This window comes from Ailuropoda melanoleuca, chromosome 4 (assembly GCF_002007445.2).
Source record: "Ailuropoda melanoleuca isolate Jingjing chromosome 4, ASM200744v2, whole genome shotgun sequence".
Classification (NCBI taxonomy): Eukaryota; Metazoa; Chordata; class Mammalia; order Carnivora; family Ursidae; genus Ailuropoda; species Ailuropoda melanoleuca.
The window spans coordinates 13,365,757-13,390,489 of NC_048221.1; the positions used below are offsets into that span (position 1 = coordinate 13,365,757).

Here is a 24,733-nt window from a genome sequence, read left to right on the forward strand (position 1 = left end):
AGGAGCCCTACCTGGTTTCTGAGGATATGTTTGAGCATTCACCCTGCAGCCCTCTCCTAAAGCCACAACGCTCTGTCTCCTCTCCCTTCCAGGAGCTGGAGAAGCTCGGGCTTGGTGACAGCGTGGACCTGCACGTGTATGAGATTCCAGTCGAGTATAAGACAGTCCAGAGGCTCATCCCTGCCCTGTGGGAGAAGCACAGCCCACAGGTGAGTGGGGCGAAGGCAGGTGCTCCCTCATCAGGACCTGCAGGTGGGCACCCCACGCGTGGATGATTTGTGTGGCTTTGTTCCTGTTTCAGTCACATGGCCGATGCCATGGTCTTGTCCCCCAAAAGAGTCATACTTTCCTGGGTTAGCCGTGGGTGTGAGGCAAGAGAGCAAACATCTGGGACCTCCTAGAGCCTAGCTCTGTCCCACTGGACAGTCAGTGTCAGTCGTGACATGTTTAGTTACATGTGACAGTCAGAACACGCCTTAACTCAGCTTAAGCACAAATGTTTGTGTGCTTCAGGTAAAGCTTGATCCAGGCACTCCCCCAGCATTATTCAGCTTTGCTTTGCACTTCGCTTTTGCTTTGGCAAAGATAGGTGGCAGCTGGCTGATACCCTCCCCACTCAGCCCCTCAGCCAAAAGAGAACAACTTTCCTTTTGATAATTCCCCAGAGTCCATGGCTGATTCTCACTGGCGCACTTGGGTCCCATGGCAGTCCCTGAGCCAAGCACTAGGGCTGGGGGTTGAAGGAAGAAAGAGATGCTCTGATTTGTGAGGCCTGGATCACATGCCTACTCTGGTGGTCAGGGAGAGGCATCACCTCTCTCCAAACCTCCTGGAAGTCTCCTGGGGGCACTTGGGGGTTCCACAACGGGAAAATGAGAATGGGAGGGAACCGGCTATCACCAGATGAGGTGGAATGGAGGCCAGAGAAGCAGGAGCAACACTCTCCCACCAGAGAGATGAGTGGCCCCGCCAAGACTGTGGGCTCAGAGAGCTCCAGGGTGTCAGGAGTGAAAGCTGCCTGGGCAGTCCCCGGGGCTGGCGTCTCTGATGGGTGAGGTACGGGTCACCTGGGGGGGCCCCACCCAGCTTCCCACACTAGCCTGCCCTTGCGGATTTTCCAGGGCCGACCCGTGGAAACTTCCTTCCTCATGAGCCCTTCTGTTGAGTCTCAAGTGGCGTTCGTCCCTTTGTAGAGGGGGACCTGGAGGCTTAGTGAGATGGGACTGCAGGCTGTGTCAGTGGGCATTTTTGTCGGCTTTGTGTGTACCCTTTGGCCTTTTTCTACAAAAAATACCCTTAAAGCATGAACACGTTTTTAAAAATTTCCACACCATAGAGAATCACCCCCAGTTTGTTACCTGGCACCATGATTATGGCTGCCGTTCACACACATATCGCCATACACGCGTGTGCACGGGCACATGCGTGCCCACATGTGCGCTGTTGAAGCAGTCGGCATGGACGTGGCTCCTGTGGCTGCTGTAGCAGGCACTGTACACTTAGAACAGCAGAAATGGGGGTGCCCGGGTGGCTCAGTCGTTAAGCGTCTGCTTTCAGCTCAGGTCATGATCCCAGCGTCCTGGGATTGAGCCCCGAGTCAGGCTCCCTGCTCAGCGGGAAGCCAGCTTCTCCCTCTCCAGCTCCCCCTGCTTGTGTTGCCTCTCTCGCTGTCTCTCTCTGCCAAATAAATAGATAAAATCTTAAAAAAATAAAAAAATAAAAGAACAGCAGAAATGTATTCGCACATTCCTGGAGGCCGGAAATCCCCAATCCGGGTGTCAGCAGCGGCACTGCCTCCTTCTGGGGCAAGGGCATTGCTTGTCTCCTCCAGCTTGGGGGGNGGGGGGGGGTGGGCTCCATGCCTTGTGGCCGGGTCACTCCTGTGGCTGCCTCTGTGGTCACATGGACATCTCCTCCTGTCCCTGTCTTTCCTTCATGTGTCTCTTTTAAGGACACGTGTCATTGGATTTGAGCCCCCCCCCCCCAGATAATGCAGGAGGATCTCATCACACAATCCTTTACTTAATTTCGTCTGTAAAAGACCCTTTTTCCAAATAAAGTCTCAGTCACGGTTTCCAGGCAATGGGACAGGGACAGGGTTTTTTTGGGTTTTTTTGGTTTTTTAAAATTTATTTATTTGACAGAGAGAGAGAGAGAGAGAGAGAGAGACAGCCAGCGAGAGAGGGAACACAAGCAGGGGGAGTGGGAGAGGAAGAAGCAGGCTCCCAGCAGAGGAGCCTGATGTGGGGCTCGATCCCAGAACGCCAGGATCACGCCCTGAGCTGAAGGCAGACGCTTAATGACTGAGCCACCCAGGCGCCCCTGTTTGTCTGTTTTTTGGGTATGACGGGAGTGTCACTGCTCAGCTCATTATACCACAGCTACTGCTTTGTTTTCACACTCACCAAAATTCAGTTTATGGAGTGCCAGATGTGGGACATCCAGTTAGTGAATGAACGAACTTCGTAACTCCAAAGAGTTCGATTCTCCAGCAGTGTGGCCCCCCCAGACGTTAGCATGCCATTTCGTAGGACCCTTTAAATGTTCCACTAGCCACGTTTTTAAAATGTCAAAATATATGGGTGAAATAAATTTTAATAATAGTTTCAGTGTAACCCTGTGTATCTAAAATATCATCTCCGGGTACCTGAGTGGCTCAGTCGGGTTAAGCATTTGCCTTCAGCTCAGGTCATGATCCCAGGGTCCCGGGATGGAGCCCCGTGTCAGGCTCCCTGGTCAGCAGGGGTCTGCTTCTCCCTCTCACTCTGCCCCTCCCCCCGAGTTGTGCATTCTCTCTCTCTCTCTCTCTCTCTCTCTCTCTCTCTCTCTCTCTCGTGTGCGCGCACTCACGCTCACTCTCTCTCAAATAAATTAATAAAATCTTTAAAAAAATTATCATCTCGACATGTAATCAACCTTGAAAAAGTTATTAATGAGACATTTTACATTCTTATTTTTGCGCCCAGCCTCCAAAATCTGGGGTGTGTTCCGCACTGACTACAAATCTCAGATTGTACCAGCCACATTTTAAGTGCTCACAGCCAAGTGCCCCCATAGGCAACCCCGTCCCCCACACCGCTGCCCTACGGGACAGCATGCTTCTCAGCCCATATTTTAAATGTTTACATATGTAAATGTTTGCATGCGCACTGCCCTTTCTGTGTGTAAGCACATACACAAAGAATTAATAGTTGAAATTCAGCTGTATTCAGTGTGGTGCCCTGCCTTTTATAAATATTTTATCATGAGCATTTTATTACCTATGTCATTAACAATTCTCCCTTATGTTATTTTTTTCATTTTTTAAAAGTTAAATTCAATTAGCCAACTTGTAGTACTCTTCGTTATTTTCATATATAGTGTTCGATAATTTATCTCCCTCACGTTGTTTTAACTGCTGGGCAATTTTTAGGAATGAGTGTAACTCTTTTCCTATTATTGAGCCTGCCAGCGTTTTCATGGGTTTTTTTTTTCCTCATTTTTAGAAAACACACTGAAGTGACCATTGACAGATTATGACCTCTTTGATCGTAGTTTCGATTCCTGGAAGTTACACCTTGTCTTTTGTCTTTTGCATTTGGCAATATGTTTTGAAGATCCTTCCTTATAGAACTGCTTTTGAGGGGCGCCTGGGAGGCTCAGTCGGTTAAGCGTCTGCCTTCAGCTCAGGTCATGATCCCAGGGCCCTAGTTGGGCTCCTTGCTCAGTGGGGAGTCTGCTTCTCCCTCTCCCTCTGCCCCTCCCCTCCCTGTCTCAAATAAATAAATAAAATCTTAAAAAGAAACAAAAAGAACTGCTTTTGGCACGATAACAGCTACGTAGTGGCTCCTGCTTTATTTAGCCAACCCCCTGCTAATGGCTAATGAGGTGGTTTCTGGTGTTTGCTTACGGTAACACAGCTGCAATGAGCATCCTTGTACGTTGCACATCCTGGCATGTTTCCTGGGCAGACCTTTCAGTGGGGTGACTGTATGGTCTATTCCAGCAGCAAGGGGCCAGAAACGATGTGACTCCAGGCAGAGCGCCGGGGAAGGATGCTGTCCTCTCCTTGGCCCGGGGTGGGGGACCCGCAGTCTCCTGGCCAAACCCAGTTAAGCCCTGCCCGTCTGTCTGCAGCTCGTGGTGCATGTGGGGGTGTCGGGCATGGCGACCACGGTCACGCTGGAGAAGTGCGGGCATAACAAGGGCTACAAGGGGCTGGACAACTGCCGCTTCTGCCCCGGCTCCCAGTGCTGCGTGGAGGACGGCCCGGAAAGCATTGACTCCATCATCGACATGGACGCTGTCTGTAAGAGGGTCACTACGCTGGGCCTGGACGTGTCCGTGACCATCTCACAAGATGCGGGCAGGTAGGGAACCTGGGGGTGGGTGTGAGCGGTGGCTTTCCCCGTCCGCCGGCCCCGGGCTAGCGTCGGGCAAGCCAAGTGTGTTGGCTTTGGCCTCTGGGGGCGGAGCACTCACCATTCATGAGGCCCGGAGCTAAGTATATGCTCGGAGCAGATCCCACTGATTCTGCTTCTAGAACTCATGATGTATGGATCTGTCCACTTGTCCCCACCCAGGCCCTGGCGTCTGCCACCTGGACGCTGCCCAGCCCCCTCCCTGGTGGTCCTCCTGCCACCTTTGCCCCGGCCTTGACAGTCCTCCCCCGTTAAGCCATTGGTTTCTGTGTTAGTTTTCTGTGGCTGTTTTAACAAAAACCATCAACTTGGTTGCTTAGGACAACAAAAAGTCATGCTCTCCTAGTTCTGGAGGCTAGAAGTCCAAAACCAGGGTTTGGTGACATTCGCTCCTTCTGGAGGCTCTCAGGAAGAATCTGTACTCTGCCTCTCTCCCGGCTCTGGGGGCTGCTGGTAACCCTTGGGGTTCCTTGGCTTGTGGCTGCGTCACCCCGATCTCTGCCTCCATCTCCCCGTGGCCTTCTTCCCTGCCTGTGTGTGTTCCCATGGCCTCCTTACGAGGACCCCAGTCGTTAGCTTTAGGACCCACCCTAGTCCAGTATGGTTTCATCTTAACCAATTATATCTGCAAAACCCCTGTATCCAACTAAGGTCACATTTTGAGGTTCCAGGTAAATATTAGTTTGGAGAAGAAACTCCAGCCTATTACAAGGTCTTTTATACGTTTAAGTCAGATGGTATCCTTTCCTTGCTTAATCCCTCCTGCAGCTCCCACAGCACCTAGAATAAAATCCCAACCTCTCTCCACCGTCCACAGGTGGTGTGTGGTCTTGTCCCTGGCACCTCTCCCCCCTCATCTACCTTCGCTCTTCCTGCCCCTACTGCATGCCAGGCCCACCAACCAGCCTCCTCTGGTTGCTTCAACAGCCCATGCTCACCTGAGCCTCAGGGCCTTTGCACATGCTGTGGCCTCTGCTCAGAACTCACCTCCCTCTGATAAGGCGTCTTTCAGGCCTTAGCTCCAACATGTTGCCTCCTTGGGGGTTCTCTTTGGGGGGGCTCTGCAACCCCCCCCAGACCAAGTTTGTCCTCTCTGTTCTACGTCCTGTCACCACCACTGTCACCGTTTCTCTGCACTCTGTACACTTCTCCAGCCCAAAGGCGGCAGGTGGCAGATTCAGTAGACTGAATGGAGTAACCGAATTCGCCGGCATTCTGTTTTTAAAACTAATTCCAGGGGCACCTGGGTGGCTCAGTCGGTTAAGCATCTGCCTTCGGTCATGGTCCCAGGGTTCTGGGATCGAGCCCCACATCAGGCTCCCTGGTCAGTGGGGAGTCTGCTTCTCCTTCTCCCCCCTGCTCACACTCACTTTCTCTCTCTCTTTTGCGATCTCTCTCTCTCTCTCTCTGTCAAACAAATAAATAAAATCTTTAAAAAAACCCAACTAATTCTAAATTGCACAGATAATTCTAGAATATCTTCTCATGTGTTCCCATCGTGAAAAATTCTCTTGCCCTCTCTCCTTCTCCCTAGAGATCCTTTGGTTAAATCTGAGACTTAACTGTAAAACGTCCTACACTTTTCCATAGACAGTTAACCCTTGAACAACATGGGGGCGAGGGTGCTGACCACCCCCCTGCATAATTGAAAATTGTGTAACATTTGACCCCCCCCATTTAACTACTAATAGCCTACTGTTGACTGGAAACCTTACTGACGACATAAACAATTGATTAACACACATTTTGTATATTTTATGTATTATATACTGTATTCTTACAATAAAGTCAGCTAGAGAAAAGAAAATGTTATTAAGAAAATCATAAGGAGGGGCACCTGGCTGGCTCAGTCAGTGGAGTGTGTGACTCTTGATCTCAGGGCTCTGGGTTTGAGCCCCACGTTGGGCGCAGAGCTTACGTTAAAAAAAAAAATCATAAGGAAATGAAAGCAGTCCACGTATCCATCAGCTGATGAATGGATAAGAAGATGTGAGATACAGATACACACGTGTACACACACACACACACACACACACACGCACCGGCATATGACTCAGCCATCAAAAAGAATGAAATCTGGCCATTTGCAACAGTGTGGACGGAGCTAGAGAGTATTATGCTAAGTGAAATAAGCCAGAGAAAGACAAATACCATATGATCACACTCATGTATGTAATTTAAGAAACAGAACAAATGAGCAAAGTAAAAAAGAGAGAGAGAAACCAAGAAACAGATTCTTTATTTATTTGACAGAAAGAGAGAGAGAGAGAGAGAGAGCACAAGTAGGCAGAGCAGCAGGCAGAGGGAGAGGGAGAAGCAGGCTCCCTGCTAAGCAATGTGGGGCTCGATCCCAGGACCCTGAGATCATGACCTGAGCTGAAGCCAGACGCTTCACCAACTGAGCCACCCAGGAGCCCCAAGAAACAGATTCTTAACTGTAGAGAACAAACTGCGGGTTACCAGGGGGCAGTGAATGATGGGGAAAAGGTGACGGGGATGAAGGGGGCCTTTCTCAAGCTGAGCAGCGGTGATGGAGGGACCTGCTGAATCACTGTGTCGTACACCTGAAACTAACAGAGCCCTGGAGGGGCACCTGGGTGGCTCGGTCACTTAAGCATCTGCCTTCGGCTCAGGTCATGATCTCAGGGTCCTGGGATCGAGTCCCCCATCAGGCTCCCTGCTCGGCAGGGAGCCTGCTTCTGCCTTTCTCCCCTGCTTGTGCTATTTCTCTCTCTCTCTCTCTCTCTCTCTCTCTCTCAAATAAATAAATAAAATCTTTTAAAAAATAATAGAACGCTGTATATGAACTGGAAGTAAAATAAACCCTTGAAGAAAATCACAAGGAAGAGAACATATATTCACAGGACTGTGTTATATTTCGTGGCAGCAGTCCTTGTCTAAGTGTACCCTGGCCATCAAACCCATGTTGTTCAAGGGTCAGCCGCCTATAGGACGCTTGGTGTGCTGGTTTAGGGTTTTGTCCTACTTTGCTTTGCTTTCACATGGATGGGGTGACAAGAGGTGCCCTTTCCTGAGAGTCCCCTTCCTTGGTTTCACCTGCGGGTGCACAACGCGGGTCTTGGTGAATTCTCCGGTTGCCTCTGGGTCTGCTGCTTGCCTTGCAAACGGCTGCGTTGTATTCATTTCATCGCGTGGCTGTTCCCACGTATGAAGCCTCTCCTCTGTCAGGGGCCAGTCATGTGGTGTCGTCGCCCCTTCGTTCTGCTGTAACAAAACACCCCCAGCCGGGCAGCTTCTAAGCAGCAGAAAATGCTTGCTCACCATTTCGGAGGCCAGGACGTTCCAGATGAGGGCCCCAGCCCGGTCACGATCCGAGGAAGGCCTCCCTCCGGGCTGCAGACTGCTGACCCCTCATGGCATCCTCACGTGGCGGGAGGAGGAAGAGAGCTCTCTGGGGTCTCCTTTCTAAGGGGTACTCGCCCCGTTCGTGAGGCCTCTTGCTTCCCAAAGCCCTCGCCTCTTAATATTATCACCTTGGGAGTTAGGGCTTCAACACTGAATTTGAGGAGGGACACTCAGGCCCTAGCCGGCTGCTTCTCAGTCTACTTTTATACTTAACGAACCCCTTCTTCATCTATCTTGTGCCCTCACGCAGAGGGCTTCTGAAGGTAGATTCTCAAAACGGGCAAGCACATGGCATCGAGTCTAGGTGTTTGTAATATTACTAGCCCTGCGGCTGTTGGCATTCCCGCGAGCCGCGCCTCACTGCCTCCTTCCTCACATACACACCAGCACTTGGAGTTACCAGGTTTTCTCATTTTTGTCAACCTGGCGGGGGGTGCGGGGAGAAGCAGTATTCCATCTTGTCGATTGCTGGCGGGGTTGGGAGTCTTACAGCAGATCTGGATGGAGGCTGTCCCGTTAGGCTGTGTATTGACTCTCTGACCCTGTTTTGGTCTCCCTCCTGTCCCCAACACCCTGAAACTTAGGTACCTCTGTGACTTCACCTACTACACCTCGCTGTACCAGAGTCACGGCCGCTCAGCCTTTGTTCACGTGCCTCCACTGGGCAAGCCCTACAACGCAGACCAGCTGGGCAGGGCGCTGCGGGCCATCATCGAGGAAATGCTGGACGTCCTGGAGCAGTCAGAAGGCAAAATCAACTGTCGCCACAAACACTGAGGGCCTCTCAGGCCTCCCAAGACCTCGTCCCACTAGGGACCCCGGGAGGGATGTCCGCCCTCCGGGGGCCTGGCCAAGAAGGATAAGCCTGTCAGCTGGGGATCTGATTTGGATCAATATTCCGACTTACACACTTCCTGTCCCTTCTTCTCCGCAAAAGGGCTGGTCACTTTGAAGGAGGTGGCTGAAGATTTTTTTTCTCTATTTCCCTTTGCCTCTGGGGACACAGCCACAATGGCTGGGAAGCTGGTGGGTCCCAGTCTCCACAGGGAATCCTGGTCGAGTGGATCTCCGCTCTTGATCCCACAGCTGGGGCCACCTGCTCACCTGCTTTTCTAAGTCTCTGGTGAAGGGATTCCATCCAGGACTGGTTTTTCCCAAACTTAAAAACTCCTTGAAAAGTCTTTGCCCTGATCCGTGTCCCAACAGCCAGGACAACCCCAGAAAGGGCTGCCTTGGGATGTGACGGGGGCTTTCTTCCCCCCTCTCTTTCTTATTCTCTTTTTTAAAAACAATAGTGCTAGTTTGGGCACAGAGGAATTTATGTTCCCTTTGGTTAAAACTCGGGCTTTTGCTGACAACAGAGTGTCTTTTCTTTTTCCTGGGATGTAGCCCCTTCTGCCTCTTCCTCTGAAAACTGGACCCGCATCTTTGTGTCGGAGCTGACATCAAGTTCCCTTTCCTCAGGGCAGGCAGGCCCTTGGCCAGGCCATGGTGGGGTGGGAGCCGCTGCCCCAGGTGGTTAAAAAGGTGGGCTGACCCTTTCGGAGCCAGAGCTGTGAGCTGTACCCATGGGGACTCTGGAGCAGGGGTGGGAAAACAGCCCATGTCATTTCGACTTGCACATGACTTTTTTTTTTTTTTTTTAATATGTAAAAATCTGTAGCAGTTGCAAACCCACCCCACATCTGGCCTGGATTTTTGCAGTCTTGGTGCTGGGGACCAGCTCCTTGTTCTCCTTAAGTGGGGCGGGGGTGCCCAGAATGGGGCCCGGGGGCTGGAGTTTGCTGATCTCCCTGTGTGCTGGCGTGTTTGACCAGGAGGGTGGTACAGCAGCCAACGGGGCTTTTGTGTAGATGATTCTGGAGACGGGCCCAGGACTCAGGAGTAAATTTTGATCTCACTCCCTGGCAACTTTGAACTTAGCAGCCAGGGGTGAGAGTAACGTCCCCGGGAGGCCAGTGAATTCAGCTGGACCTTCATACCCATCAGAGGAAACGAATGACAGCAGCAACCATGAAGCCAACTGAGGAAAACCCACATTTCGGAAGTGTTCTCCTATTTGGGGGAGAAGACAGGGGTTTTATCATTTCCCCAAGCGCGAGGTGTGCTGGAGTCCTGATGCCGGGTTGGATCATGGCGGTGTGACCCAGCATGCAGTTCTCTCTAAAACAGATGAGATTTCTGTTTTGTTTCGTTTTCTTGAACATTTGCCTTCTTTGCCTCTTGTTCTGATGACCAGGGGAGTTCCTGCCTCTGCTGAGTGGCTGTGTCGCTTGGGAACCAGGTTGATGGGTTCCTGAGTTAAATGCGTTTTCTTGGGTCCTGGGTTTTCTCTGGAGGGGAAAGTGGCTCCAGGGGGGTGACGGGGGCGGGCACTTGGCAGTGGGCGTGGCCTGTGGCTGGCAGGTTGAACTGATTGGGGGCTGTGCTCCTCTCCCCATTCCAGCCTGCCTCCCGCCCCTCTCATGTCCCCAGGCTGAGATTGTGAGAAATCTGCCATGTGGGATTCCGTGAGCAGAAATCGTGGCTCTTCTGAATGTGGGGAGCTCAAGGCTCGGGGGCCCCCCAGAGGTCTTATTCAGAGCATCAGGCTTCATCTAGCTCTGTTCCCCAAAGGTCTGATCTGCAGGGATGTGAGGAGGAAATGAATCCAGGCAAGATGGGGAGGGAAAAGGGGGGAACCTGGAGATAAGCCAGGTCTGCACTTAGCTGGGTACCCACTGGAACCCGGATGCGCCATCCCCAAACTCCACATTTTCATCTTTCCTTTGTCTTCATTTTGCCTCTCTGTTTAAAGCACCGTGTGATTCAGAAATTTAGAGGTATAATTTATTGTCTGATCATTGCCGAGTGTATGTATATCATTTTTGTGTTCCTGCAATGGTTTTAGATTTTCTTATCAAGTCAAGCCGGAATCCTATCCTTGTCCATGACGCAGAGCATTTCGCTCATTTTTATTTAATCAGACGGCCATTAAACATTTCACCCACTTCCCGCCAGCTTTTTTTACTTTTATTTATTTATTTTTTTTAATGTTTTTCTTTTGGGCAAACTCATCTGTTCTCTCCACGGAATGTCTGTCTGCATTTGTTGGCTCTTGGACTGAAATGTCCTCCTGTAAGAAGGGAGAACCAGGGCCTGTTCTTGCTCCCTTGTCATTTGCAGAATCTCAGGTGGAGGGGGTCACACAGAACGGGGCCAGGGGATGGGTCTGTGAAGTCGGTGTAGCTTGGCAGGGTGTGGAGGGGAGAGGCGCTAACGGGTGTGTGAGCAGGTGGTCATGGTAGAAGGATGGGCAGAGGGATGTGGTGCGAAGGCTGCTGGGGAAATCTTGTAAGAAAGCAGAGTGGGGGCCTCTCCTGGGGCCCCCATGGGGGGTGCCAGGGTGGGGGAGAGGGGCAGCAACAGTCATCTGGGTGTCTGGTGATGGCCTCTCCTTTATGGTGCTGGAGTCCCTGCACCTGATACCTTTATTCTTCTCTCAGCCCCTTTGGCTCCCCCTTGCTCACTGAAAAGAAGGCCAGTGGCATGGATGTGAGCTTGTAGATTGAAAAAGAAGGAGGAAGGAGTGGTTAGTAAGAAGGAAAGAAAGGTGGGGAAAAGCAGGAATTTGAGTTGGTGGACTGGGCTTGTGCCACCTGGTCCAATCAAGGAACAGCCAAGGTCCCTTGGCCACAGGGAGAGACAGGGACAGGCGGGGGACAGAAATCATGGCTTCCCAAGCAGCGCCAGACCTTTGCGGAAATGTCAGATCGAAGTCGTTTGGGCAACGAAACTCATTTTCAGCCGCCTTGCACTTTGCTGGCACTGTGACTTCTAGAAAAGAAAGGGCCTGCTCAGGGCAATGGCTGGAAAAGAAGATTCAGGATGCCTTTTTGTTGTCTTAGAAGTTTCTGCCAGGAAACCAGGCCAGCTGGTGTGTGTGTCTACCCACATGCCTGTGTGCCCCGGGGGGGGGGCGGGGGGGCAACTGGGCCAGGGAGGGGAGCCACTCCTGGAAATCTGCCCTCCTCACCGGCCTCTTTTCTCCTGCCACTGGCTAGACTGTTGACCTTTGACCTCTCCACCCCTTGGTGTGTTTAAACCCAAAAGTCCCCTTTGGGGATAGCGGGACAAAGGCCCATTCTTCTCTGTGGCCCCAGCCTCCACCCTGTGAGCACGGGAGCCTGCAGCCAGTGTGGGGCGCTGGTGGTCACGGGGGCAGAGGCCACCGCATTCCCGGGTGGCTCCCCATGGACACGAATCCCACTGTATGCCCCGGACTCTCTTGGGGAGCCGAAGAGGGCTTTTGTTTTTATATCCCAGATTACATTTCCCTTCCCCAGGCACAAGTGCCTCATAAGGGCCTGGGGCTGCTGACTAGCAGGGAGAACATCTCTCTTTTTGCTGTGGGGAAGCACGTTCCAGCCCTGAGCTGCTCTTCTCGCCAAATCCATTGCTTCCCCCGCTCTCTCCTCACTAGGCGTTGTGTTCAGCTGCCCGGAGACCCACAGAAGTGCCTGCCTCTCCAATAAGCATGGGACACAGAGAAAGGCGGCAAGATGGGAAAGAGAGAAGCAAACCCCAGGCTCTGGGAAGTGGCCCTGGCTCCCCAGGGCCCAGCCCAGGGTCACCCGACCCATTTGCTGAGCTGGGGGTCTGGGGTGAGTGGCTTCTGGGGCCCATACACTTTGTCTCTAGGAGATCCCAGAGAAAGCCGGTTGGGAATTGGACTGTCTGCTCCCAAGGCCTGTGGCATCCCCGGGTACCAAGGAAGCCACATCGGAATCTTGGGAAGCAGAGATGGTTTTCTGCCCGCCCTGGGGGTCCCTGGCGTGTTTCTGGGGATCCCTCAACATCTCAGGTTTCTAGCTCATCCTAAATCTCTCTTTAGGAAAAAAACCTTTCCTACTTAAGGTAACTGTGGGCCTGTCCCCTGCACCTCGGGGTGGCCTCTCCCTGACCCCCAGAGTTCCTGTGAGTGCCTTGTCTGAAACCCTCCTGTCTGGGAGCCCAGGCTGGGGAAGGGTCTGTCGTGACTTTGCTGGGGCCTGGGCTCTGGAAGATCCCGAACTTGACACCCCAGAAAGCAAATAAAACAGTTGAACTATGTGATTTCTTGTGTGTCTTTGTGAGAGGTTAGTGTCTACTGCGGTCATCCTCAGCCTGAGGGCCCGAGTGGGCAGAGGGGGCCCCTCGTTCACTGCGATTTCTGTCCCTGGTGTGTGACCTGGTGCTCAGTCTGTGATGGCGGCTGTCACGAGTGCGCCGAGGGAAGAATGGTAAGATTTCTGTACTGAACGATGAGAGGATTTCTGTACAGAACAGTCTCCCTTCTTCACAACCCAGTGCACTCGTTCTGATTCACAGAGACTGAGTAACTTGCCTGTGTTCACACAGCAAGGGGGTGTGGCGCTGGGATTTGAATCACAAACGTTTAGACCCCCAGCTTGTGCCACGTTCCCACTCACAACCCTGTGGTTGGGGGGGGGTGCCATTAGCACCTTCTACAGACAGGGAAACTGAGGCTCTGCCAGGCGAAGCCTCTTGTCCCTCGTGTCGTGGCCAGGGAGCAGAGGGGCAGGAAAGCTGGCTCCAGGCCGGCGTCTCTGAAGCTAAGTGGTTTGAACCAGAAACAGGATTTGGTCCATCCCCTACGTATGTCCTCAGAAGGAATGAAGACATTTTAAGGGTCAGTGGCTTTCAAGGAATAGATCTTTGAAACCAAAAGGACTTGTCTTGGAGAACGTGGCTCCCGGGGGAGGGGGAACCTCCTCCAAGCCCCTGAGGGCACAGGGTCTTTGCACCCTCAGAGGAAGTGCCCTTTGCACCCAGCACAGCTCCAGGCGTGTAATTGGTGTGTAATAAACTACAGGAGGACGGAGGAAAGGGGCGAGAGCTCGGTGTTCCACCCTGGGGCCAGCAGGGGGCGCAGAGAGGCGCTGGAGCCTCCCGGGAGCGGAAGACACGCCCCAGAAGGCCAGCTTCCTTCTCCAGCCCTCCCGCCCATGTGGCATGTTCCTTGCCTTAGCCTGTGGCTGCCTCCGGTCACTTATGAAGTGCCTGCTGTGCATTGGTTCCTGGGGCTAGGGACACACCAGGGATCCAGCAGTTTCCGGGCTGGGAGTACAGTGCAGGGGACCCCATTACTAATGGGGGACACACAGGCAGCTGAAAAGTCCAAGGCAGATGGGGGTTGGTTCATGGGAGGGTAAGACTTGGAGAGGCCGCGCTTGGCCCCATTCAACAGTTTCCCTCAGCTCTCGCCTGGACAGTCTCAGTTACGTGAAGATGAGGGTCTTGGATACCAGTCTCCTCGTTCTAGTCCACCCCATTCTGGGGATCTAATGGGGGCCCCTCCCCTCCTCTCATACCCTCCATGGCTCCCTTTCGCTTACAGGAGAAAGCCAAACCCCTCTTGTGGGCATTTGAACCTCCGTTCTCTTGGTACCACTGACCCCAAGCTGTCTCCTCTGCCTGGAAGCCCCCCTGCCCCCATATACACCTGGAGAACTCCTATGCATACCTCAAAACTCCAACGTCAACTTGAAACACGTTGAGTGTGACAGTCCTGGGTAGGGGTGAGGGGGGTAAAGTACTGAACCGGAAATCCCAAAGTCCTTTCCCCACACCCTCTTTCACTTTTCTACCCCCTCCTTTCTGCACTGGCGACTTGCCACCAGGCATTCAGCAGTTTCTGCAAGGAGTGTCTCGGATCTGCCCGGACATATCCAGGTCCTCCGGAAAGGGGGAGGGGCAGGCTCCGGTGGCACCCCCCCCCCCTTTGTGGTGCTGATGGGGGGAGGTGGGGAGGCCAAGACAGAAAGAGACTATGAGAGACTGAAAAGCAGAAATGCAGAGAGAGCAAGGGAGAGATTCAAAAAGGGGGAGAGAGAAAATGTAAAAACTCCCTAGATATTTTCTCCTCCACAGTCCCGTGTTTCGAGTGAGGACAGTGAGAGGCAGAGAGGACCCTTGCCAGCCAAGGTGAGACGGGGTGCCCTGCTGCCTCCGATTCCCCCGTGATAAGAGCTGACACCCACACCCACCCGGCAGGGTTGTGCGTCCCTGCCCTGCCACGGCCTGGCACAAGCAGGTGCTTCATAGTAAGCGCACTGCAGCTAGCCGATCCATGGCAGGGGCGCTGGAGCCTTGGGGGGGGGGGAAGGGGGGAGCGCAGGCTCTTGGTGGGGGGTTACCCCCGCCAAACATTCCGGTCAGCGAACACGTGGGGTCCCGAAGCCTGCTGCCTCAGCTGACCCACTTCCTGCCCCGCTCATTCTGTCCATAGCCCCCCTCGGCCAGGAACCCACACAGCCGGTCCCAGGGCCTGAGCCAACCACTTCCGCCCCGGGCGGCTTGGCCTCGGCTGACTCACACTCAGCTGTCCGCACCCCTCCCCCACGGAGCGTTAATGGGGGGCAAGGGGAGGGGCTGGCCGAGGCCCAAACCCGCAGTGCGGAGAGGTCAGGCTGGAAGCAACACAGAGGAGAGCCACACACCAGCCTTAACCGCCTGGCACATGAAAACCCACCCTTGACGTGGAAAAAAAATGAATTGGAGGGTCTGGGTTACGTTAAACTCCATCACAGTGTCCTACTTTTTGACACCCCCCAAAAATCCATAAAGTAATTGAAAAGACAAGCCAGGGACTGAGAGAAGATGTCTGCCATCCATTTAACCGATCAAGGAATAGCTTCCAGAACATACGAAGACACGCTAGGTGGAATTAAAAAAACCCCACCAGATTATTAAAATGGGCGGAGGACGTTGTTTCGTGGGGCGGCCATGACAGTTACCACAAACTGGTGGTTTAAAGAAGCAGAAACGTGTTCTCTCACAGTCTGAAGGCCAGGAGTCCCTGGTGGAAGCGTCGGCAGGGCTGGAGGTTGTGAGGGAGAATTGGTCTCAGGCCCCCCCTTCCGGCTTCTACTGGCTGCCGGCACTCCTTGGTGGCCTTTGGCTTGTGGATCCGTCACTCACATCTCTGCCTCTGTATTAACATGACCTTCTTAGAAGGACACCAGTCACTGGAATGAGGGCCCGCCCTCCCCCAGGGTGACCTCATTTTAATGTGAATAATTATATCTCAAAGACCCTAAAAGTCACAATCTGAGGTTCCAGGTGGACGTGAATTTGGGGACACAATGGTCGGTGAAGTACAGGCAGGAACAGGTGATTCAGGGAAGTTGAATCAGGAGACCCAAACTAGAAGCTCGACCTAGTTTTTAGGGAACAAAAATCACCCTGAGACCTCTCCTCACCCTTAGGGAGGCTCCCAGACAGGCCCTAGAGACAATGGGCGGTGGTCGCTGGGAGTGCACTGGTGGTGATGGGCGAGGGAATCCGTCTGACCAGGTTAAAGAGTAATCTGGCCGTGCCAGTGCTGTTGAGGGTGGCCGGACCCTCTGACCTGGCCCTTCTGCTGCTGCTGTGAATCCCGGAAAAACCCAACGTGCGTGTCGTCCCAGTGGCCTGGCTTACGATAACGAGGAGTTGGATGTCAGAAAAACACTAGGGTGTACTTATTCCGTGGAATACTATATGGCACAGAAAAAGGATGAGCCAGGCTTCCAGGCAAAAACCTCCAAACCGGAACATGGAGTGAAAATAAGCAGGTTGCAAAAGGGAACAAACAGTGTGATACCAATGTTATAAAGGTGTTTTTTTATTTGCATTTTTGTATTGTGGTAAAATATATAGAACGCAAAATTTGCTGTTTTAACTGTTTCTAAGTGTACCGTTCGGTGGTGGTAAGTACATTTACAAGGCTGACTATGCATAATACCTGACCTCTGATTAGTTCCAAAACTTTTCCATCACCCCCAGATGGAAACTGTTTAACCATTAAGCAAGAATGCCTCATTCCTGTCCTTCCTCCTCCAGCCCCTGGTACCCTCTAATCTACCTTCTGTCTCTATGAATTTGCATATTCTAGATATTTCGTATTAGTGTAACTATAAAATGCTTGCCTGTCTCTAACTTACTCCACTCAGCATGTTTTTAAAGTTCATCCAAGTTAGGGGTGCCTGGGTGGCTCAGTCAGTGAAGTGTCTGCCTTCCGCTCGGGTCATGATCCCAGGGTCCTGGGATCGAGCCCTGAGTCAGGCTCCGTGCTCAGCGGGGAGCCTGCTTTTCCCTCTCCCTCTGCTGCTCCCCTACTTGTGTGCTCTCTGTCTCTCTCTCAAATAAATAAAATCTTAAAAAATATAAAGCTCATCCAAGTTGTATCATGGATCAGAACTTCATTCTTTTTTATGGTCCAGTAATATCCCATGACCTAGATATACCACATTTGTTTATCCATTCAGCCTGTGATGGACACTTCAGTGGTTTCCACCTTTTCCACTGTTGTGAATAGTGCTACAATGAACATTGGTCAGTGTACATGCTGGAGTTCCAGTCCCCTCTTTCAATTCTTTCGGATATATACCCAGAAGTAGAATTGCTCGATCATATGGTAATTCTATGTTTATCGTTTTGAAGAACCACCAAACTACACACCGGCTGCACCGTTTCACATTCCTACCAGTGGTATAAGAAGGTTCCAATTTCTCCACATCAACACATTATTTTTGATAATAACCACGCTACTGAGTGTGAAGTGGTATCTCATTGTGGTTTTGATTTGCATTTCCCTAACGACCAATGTTGTTCAGTGTCTTGTTACGTGTTAATTGTCCATTTATGTATATTTCTTGGAGAAATATGTATTCAAGTCCTTTGCCCATTTTTAAATTGGGTTGTTTGTCTTTTTGTTGTTGAGTTGTAGGAGTTCTTTGTATATTCTGGATATTAAACCTTCATGAGATATGTGATTCGCAAATATGTTCTAGCTCTCTCATGGATTCCTCAGGATTTTCTATAAATAGGGTCATGTCATCTGAATAGAAGTAATTTTACCTCTTCCTTTCAAATTTAGATGCCTTTTTTTCTAAAGATTTTATTTACTTATTTGAGAGAGAGAGAGCACAAGCAGGGAGAGCAGCAAGCAGAGGGAGAGGGAGAAGCAGGCTCCCTGAGGAGCAGAGAGCCCAACACAGGGCTTGATCCCAGGACTCTGGGATCGTGACCAGAGCAGAAGGCAAAAGCTTAACTGACAGAGCCACCCAGGAGCCCCTAGATGCCTTTTATTTATTTTTCTTGTCTAATTGCTTTGGTTAGAGCTTCCAGTGTGATGTTGAGTGGCAATGGTGAAGGTAGACATTCTTATCTTTTTCCTTATCTTAGGGGGAAAGCTTTCAGCCTCTCACCATTGAGTATGAAGTTAGCTGTGGGTTTTTCATAAATGTCCTTTATGATGTGCAAGAAGTTCTTTCTATCCCTAGTTTTTAGAGAGTTTTTATTATAAAAGGATATTGGATTTTGCCAAATGTCTTTAATGCAACAATTAAGATGATTTTTTTCTGTTTGTTTCATTAATATGAGTATTGCATTGATTGATTTTCTTATGTTGAACCATCCTTGCATTCCTGAGATAAATCCTACTTGGTTATGGTGTGTAATCCTTTTGATACACTTTTGGATTTAGTTTGCCCCCTTTTGGTTTAGCAATGTAATTATATTTATATATAAATATATATATATAATATTTAGCAATATAATTTTGCAACTATATTCTTAAGGTATATTGATCTGTGTTTAAGGAAAAACCTCAGTGCTTGTTACATGTTTTTCCTTCACTCTTACCCAACTACCACACTCACAACCCTTCTGCAACACCACAACAAGCAATTCTCTGCAACACCAGTTGGGTATCTGACAACTTAACTCCATTCTGACACTATATACCTGGAGATAGTGTTAGATCCTTCAGGTTAAGCGTTTGTTCCTACAAGACTGCCCACCACTTCAGATGCCCAGAGCACATCCAGGTTATAAACTGTGGTCCTGATGGACTGGCTATAAATCAGAGGTTTCCATGACCCCTTCTTCAGATTCTACTGATTTCCTAGAGTGGCCCACAGAACTCAGGACAACAGTTCACTTACTGTTTACCTGTGTCTTATGATAAGGGTAGAGATGAACATCCAGATGGAAGAGATCTGTAGGGCAAGGAATATGGGAAGAGGCATAGAGCTTCCAATCTCTGGATGTACCACTCCCCCAGCACCTCCGCATGTTCCCTGACCCGGAAGCTCTCTGAACCCCGTACTTTTGGGACTTTTATGGAGCCTTCATCATGTAGGCATAATAAATCATTAACTCCATTTACAGCCCCTCTCCCCTCTCTGAAGAATGGAGGTGTGGCTGAAAATTCCAAACTTCTAATCATGGCTTGGCCTTTCTGGTGACCAGCCCCCTTCCAGGAGCCCACCCAGAGTTGCCTCATTACAACAAAAGACACTCCTATCAGCAAGTTCCAAGGGTTTTAGGAGCCCTGTGCCAGGAAATGGGGTCAAAGACCAAATAGTGTAACAAAAGATGCTCCTGGTGCTTTTATCACTTAGGAAATTACAAAGGCTTCGGGAGTTCTATGCCAGAAACCAGGGGCAGGGACCAATATATATATATATTTTTTTTCTCTCTTTTCCCACAGGCTGTAATTTTCATTTTTAAAAAGATTTTATTTATGTATTTGATAGGGAGAGAGAGCACAAGCAGGGGGGTGGCAGGCAGGGGGAGAGGGGAAAGTAGGCTCCAGGGAGCCCGATGCAGGGCTCGATCCCAGGACCCTGGGATCACGACCAGAGCCAAAGGCAGATGCTCAACCGACTAAGCCACCCAGGCGCCCCTGTAATTTTAATTTCTTCTATTTGTCTGTCTTTATTGTCAGGTAATGGTGGCTTCATTATAAGTGTTGCCTCCTCTTCCATTTCTTGGGAGAGTTAGAAAGAATTAGTATTATGGTTGAGTCTTGAACAAGATGGATATGAGCTGCATGGGTCTGTACATCGATTTTTTCAATAGATGTGGTACAAGACTATGAATGTATCTCCTCCTTCTTATGATTCTCTTAACATTTTCTTTTCTCTAGCTGACTGTGTCATAAGACTATAGTATATAATACATATAACATACAAAATATGTGTTAATCAACTGCTTATGTTATAGGTAAGGCTTCCGGTTGACAGTGGGCTACTAGTGGGACACCTGAGTGGCTCAGTCAGTTAAGCGTCTGCCTTCGGCTCAGGTCATGATCCCAGGGTCCTGGGAATCGAGTCTTGCGTTGGGCTCCCTGCTCAGTGGGGAGTCTGCTTCTCCCTCTGCCTGCTGCTCCCCCTGCTTGTGCTGTCTCTCTCTGACAAATAAATAAATAAATAAAATCTTTTAAAAAACAAACAAAAAACGTGGGCTACTAGTAGTTAAATTTGTGGGGACTCAAAAGCTATATGCTGGGGCACCTGGGTGGCTCAGTTGGTTAAGCTCTGCCTTCAGGTCATGATCCTGGGGTCCTGGGACCAAGCCCCATGTCAGGCTTCCTGCTCAGCAGGGAGCCTCCTTCTCCCTCTCCCTCTGCAGCCCTCCATGCTTGTGTGTTCTCTAGCTCTTTCTCTCTCTCTGTCAAATAAATAAATAAAATATTTTTTAAAAAAGTTATATGCTGATTTTGGACTGCTCAGGGGGTCAGTGCCCCTAACGCCTGCATGGCTCGAGGGTAATTATTCAATAATTGATGGGTAGAATTCACTAGGGAAGCCATCTAGTCCTAGACTTTTCTTTATTGGAAGGTTTTGGATTACTGATTCTATCTCTTTATATATTATGGGTCTGTTGAGATTTTCTATTTCTTCTTAAGTCAGTTTAGGTAATATCCGTGTTTCTAGGAATTTGTCCATTTCATCTAGGTTATCTGATTTGTTGGCATACAATTTTTCTTTTTCTTTTTTTAAGATTATTTATTTATTTATTTATTTGAGAGAGAGAGAGAGACAGTGAGAACACAAACAGGGGGAGGGACAGAGGAAGAGGGAGAGAGAGAAGCAGACTCCCCCCTGAGCGCTGAGCACGGAACCAGACATGGGCCTCGATCCCAGGACCCTGAGATCATGACTTGAGCCGAAGGCAAACACTTAACTGACTGAGCCACCCAGGCACCCGGGCATACAATTTTTCATAGTGTTCTCTTCTGATCTTTTTTATTTCTATGGAGTCAGTAGTAATACACCCACTTTTATTTCTGATTTTAATGATTTGCATCTTCTCCCTTTTTTTCTTTGTCAACCTAGCTAAAAATGTCTTGATTTTGTTGATCTTTTTCAAGATGCAACTTCTGGTTTCCTTGATTCCAGTGATTCTATTTTTCTCTACTCTCTATTTAACTGTGCTCTAATCTTTATTATTTCCTCCCTTTTACTAGCTTTGATTTAAATTTACTCTTCTTTCTCTACTTCCTCAAAGTGTCAAGCTAGGTTATTCATTCATAGCTGCAGATGTAATATGTGCACTGCCTTTGCTGCATCCCATGACTTTTAGTAGGTTGTGTTTTGTTATCATTTGTCTCCAGATATTTCCCAACTTCCTTTGTGATTTCTTTGACCCACAGTTTTTTGGAAACTCTGTTGTTTAATATCTACATATTTGCAAACATTCCAATTTCCCTTCTGTTATTAATCTCTAGCTTCATTTTTTCCATTGTAGTTGCAGAAGACACTTTGTATGACTTCAATTTTTCAAATTTTCAAATCTATGGAGACTTTTTGTTTTCCCTAAGCTATGGCCCATACTGGAGGATGGTGCCTGTGCACTTGATAGGAATGTGTGTCCTGCTGTCCTTTCGTGAAGTGTTCTACAGATGCCTCTTCAGTCTAGCTGGTTGTACTATTATTCAACCCTCTATGTCCTTAATCTTCTGTTTAGATGCTCTATTCATTAGTAAAAGTGGGGTACTGGAATCTCCAACGGCTTTTTTTTTTTTAAGATTTTATTTATTTACTTGAGAGAGAGAGAGAAAGAGCATGGGGGGAGGGGCAGAGGGAGAAGCAGACTCCCTGCTTAGCAGGGAGCCTGATGCTGGACTCGATCCTGGGACTCCAGGATCATGACCTAAACAGAAGGCAGTCGCTCAATGAACTAAGCCATCCAGGTGCCTTCTCCAACTGCTTTTGTAGAACTATTTGTTTTTCCTTTCAATCCTGCCAGTATTTGTTTCTTACAAGTTGGAGCTCTGTTTTTGAAACATATATATTTAGATATGGTTTTGAGTTAGTGTCTAGTGTCCTTTTATTTAAGCCTGTTTAACCTTTTATTTATCCTACATGTTTGCAGGTTGTGACTCCCTTTAGCATTTTTTGAAGGGTAGATATAATGGCAAAAACTCCCTCCAGCTTTTGCTTATCAGAGAATGTCTTGATTTCTTCCTCATTTTTGAAGAATGGTTTTGTTGGATATAGACTTCCTGCTCAGGCTGTTAAGTTTATTGAGGATAGGGAGCCTGGGTGGCTCAGTTGGTTAAGTGTCTGCCTTTAGCTCAGGTCATGATCCTGGGGTCCTGGGATTGAACCTCATGTCAGGCTCCCTGCTCAGCAGGGAGTCTGCTTCTCCCTCTCTTTCTGCCCCCCCCCCCATTCATGCTGTCTCTCTCAAAGATCTTTAAAAAAAATCTTATTGAGGATAGCTTATATGTGATGGGGNGGCCTTTTTTTTTTTTTTTTTTTTTTTTGAGAGAGAGAGAGTGCACAAGACAGGGGGAATGGGCAGTGGGAGAGGGAGAGAGAGAATCTTAAGCAGATCATATGGCACTCGATCTCATGACCCTGAGATCATGACCTGAGCTGAAATCAAGAGTAGGCTGCTTAACTGACTGAGCCACCCAGACGTCCTATTCTGTTCCTTTGAATGGGCCATAATTTTATGTTTCCTTTTATGCCTCATGATTTTTTGTTGAAAACTAAGCATTTGAACATTATAATGTGGTAACTGTGGCAATCAGATTCTCCTCTTGCTTGCTGTTTTTGTTTTTGTCTTTAAATTGTTGAAGGCTGTATTATTTAATTTGTGTAGGTGCTCACTGGGTGTTATATATAAGACTGATGAATCACAGACCTGTACCCCTGAGACAAATAATACATTGTATGTTAATTAATTGAATTTAAATTAAAAAAATAAATTGTGTAGGTACTTTTGCAAACTCGTTTGTGCAAAGACTGTATTCTGTATTGTGTGTGGTCCCCTGTTCTTTAGCTCAGGTTCCTTTAATGTCTTGATAGAGATTTCTTTGACTGCCAGGGGCTAAAACAACAACAACAACAAACCCTACAATCAAACAACAAAAGAACCCACCTCTCCTAGTCTTTGCAGATCAGTTCCATGCTGGGGCATTCCTTCAACACTAAGTAAGGCTTCTACTGAGTCTAGGGATCACCCTGAGATGAAAACTTAGGGTCTTCCCTGGCCTTTTCTGAGCCTAAGTCTAGCTCTGGGCCATGCACATAGTTTTCTAAATTCCCTCCATATCTACGGATGCTTTGAATGTCTTAATTTCCCAAAGAATCTCCCCTAATTTTTCTCCCAGGGTTTAGGTGATTGATTATTTTTTAAAGATTTTATTCATTTATTTATTTGTGTGTGTGTGAGAGAGAGAGTACAAGCAGGGAAAGCAGCAGGCAGAAGGAGAAGTAGGCTCCCCCTGGGGAAGGAGCCCAATGCGGGACTTGATCCCAGGACCCTGGGATCATGACATCAGCCAAGGACAGACGCTTAACTGACTGAGCCACCCAGGCGCCCCTAGGTAAGTGATTTTGACCATAATCTTTTATCCTACATGTTTGCAGATTGTGAGTTCGTCTTGCAGTGTTTTTGAGCAACGCTCGCCACTTTTCTGGCCTGAGCTCTGAGTCAGCAATTCGGAGATGAGCATTCTCTATCAGTCCTTCAAGGAGCCCTGAGTAGCTTAGAACAGACCTACAAAATAATTTGTGAAGAAGATGTCCTCTGCCTCCTCCAGAATCAGGGACCAGAGTTTAACATCAGAAACAGGTTGTTTTTGCTAAACCACCACTACTGAGCTGGGAAGGGCAACCAGCTTTGGCAAGGGCATCGTCTCTTGGCAAGGGCAAGTAAAAATGCCACAAAGCTTTCCTACCATTTTCAGTGGCGCCTGCGGGGCTCAGTCAGTTCAGCAGCTGCTTTAGGCCCGGGTCATAATCCCCGGGTTCTGGGATCCAGCTGTGTGTCCGGCTCCGTGCTCAGTGGGGAGTCTGCTTCTCCTTCTCCCTCTGCCCCTCCTCCCTGCTTGTGCTCGCTCTCTCTGTCTCAAATAAATAAAATCTTTAAAAAAAAAAGAAAAAAAAAAGCTTTCCTACCATTTTCAAATTGCCTTTATTTTTAGTTTGTTTTGTTTTGGTTTTTTTTCTTCAACATTTGCTTAGTGGCTGCAAACCTTTGACTCTTCCAGATTCCGACAAAGTCAATTCTGTTAGTTTTTGTTTGATGTTCCTGTGGGGGAAGAAGAGGTTGGAGCTGTTCACTTCACCATTTTGCTGATAAAGTTGTTTTGTCTTTTTTTAAGATTTTATTTTGAAGTCATCTCTACACGCAACGTGGGGCACGATCCCACAACCCCAGAGATCGAGAGTCGCATGCTCCACTGACTGAGCCAGCCAGGCGCCCCTTGCTAATAAAGTTTTACATATGCCTACCCCATATATATATATATATATATATATAATTATAAAAATAGGCCTGGGGAGGATCAAATCCCAGTTTCAGACAGAGACTTTCCTGAGATTGGAGAGGAGAGTATGGCAGATGGATGATGGGGGGGGTGTACAGGGGCTTCAACTTCTGGGGGGAATGTTTCTTTCTTCAGGCCTGGGTATAAGGTAGGTGAGTGTTTATTATTTTATGATCAATACTTTTGTGTATACCTGAAGTCTTTCATAAGGGAAATAAAACTGATGAGAGAGGATTTGACAGTTTCTCAACAAGTTAAACATAAAATCAGGGCCACCTGGGTGGCTCAGTCATTGAGCGTCTGCCTTCGGCTCAAGTCATGATCCTGGGGTCCTGGGAACGAGCCCCGCGTAGGGCTCCCTGCTCGGTGGAAA

The 24,733-nt window shown here is 49.1% G+C and overlaps 1 protein-coding gene across 3 annotated transcripts in view; it reads left to right on the forward strand.

Moving 5' to 3' along the window:
• The window catches only part of PGPEP1 (pyroglutamyl-peptidase I), a 29,533-nt gene extending 16,673 nt beyond the window's left edge, over positions 1-12,860 (forward strand). For 2 of the 3 annotated variants that reach the window (XM_019797395.2, XM_034658081.1), the window contains 3 exons: positions 93-209; positions 4,117-4,349; positions 8,351-12,860. In XM_019797395.2, coding sequence (XP_019652954.1) covers positions 4,144-4,349; positions 8,351-8,543 — 399 coding nt within the window. In that variant the 5' untranslated portion in view covers positions 93-209; positions 4,117-4,143 and the 3' untranslated portion in view covers positions 8,544-12,860. Of the gene's footprint in view, positions 1-92; positions 253-4,116; positions 4,350-8,350 lie in introns of all 3 variants that reach the window. The other variant, XM_019797402.2, reaches the window with a different exon arrangement.
• Positions 12,861-24,733: the final 11,873 nt, after the last annotated feature.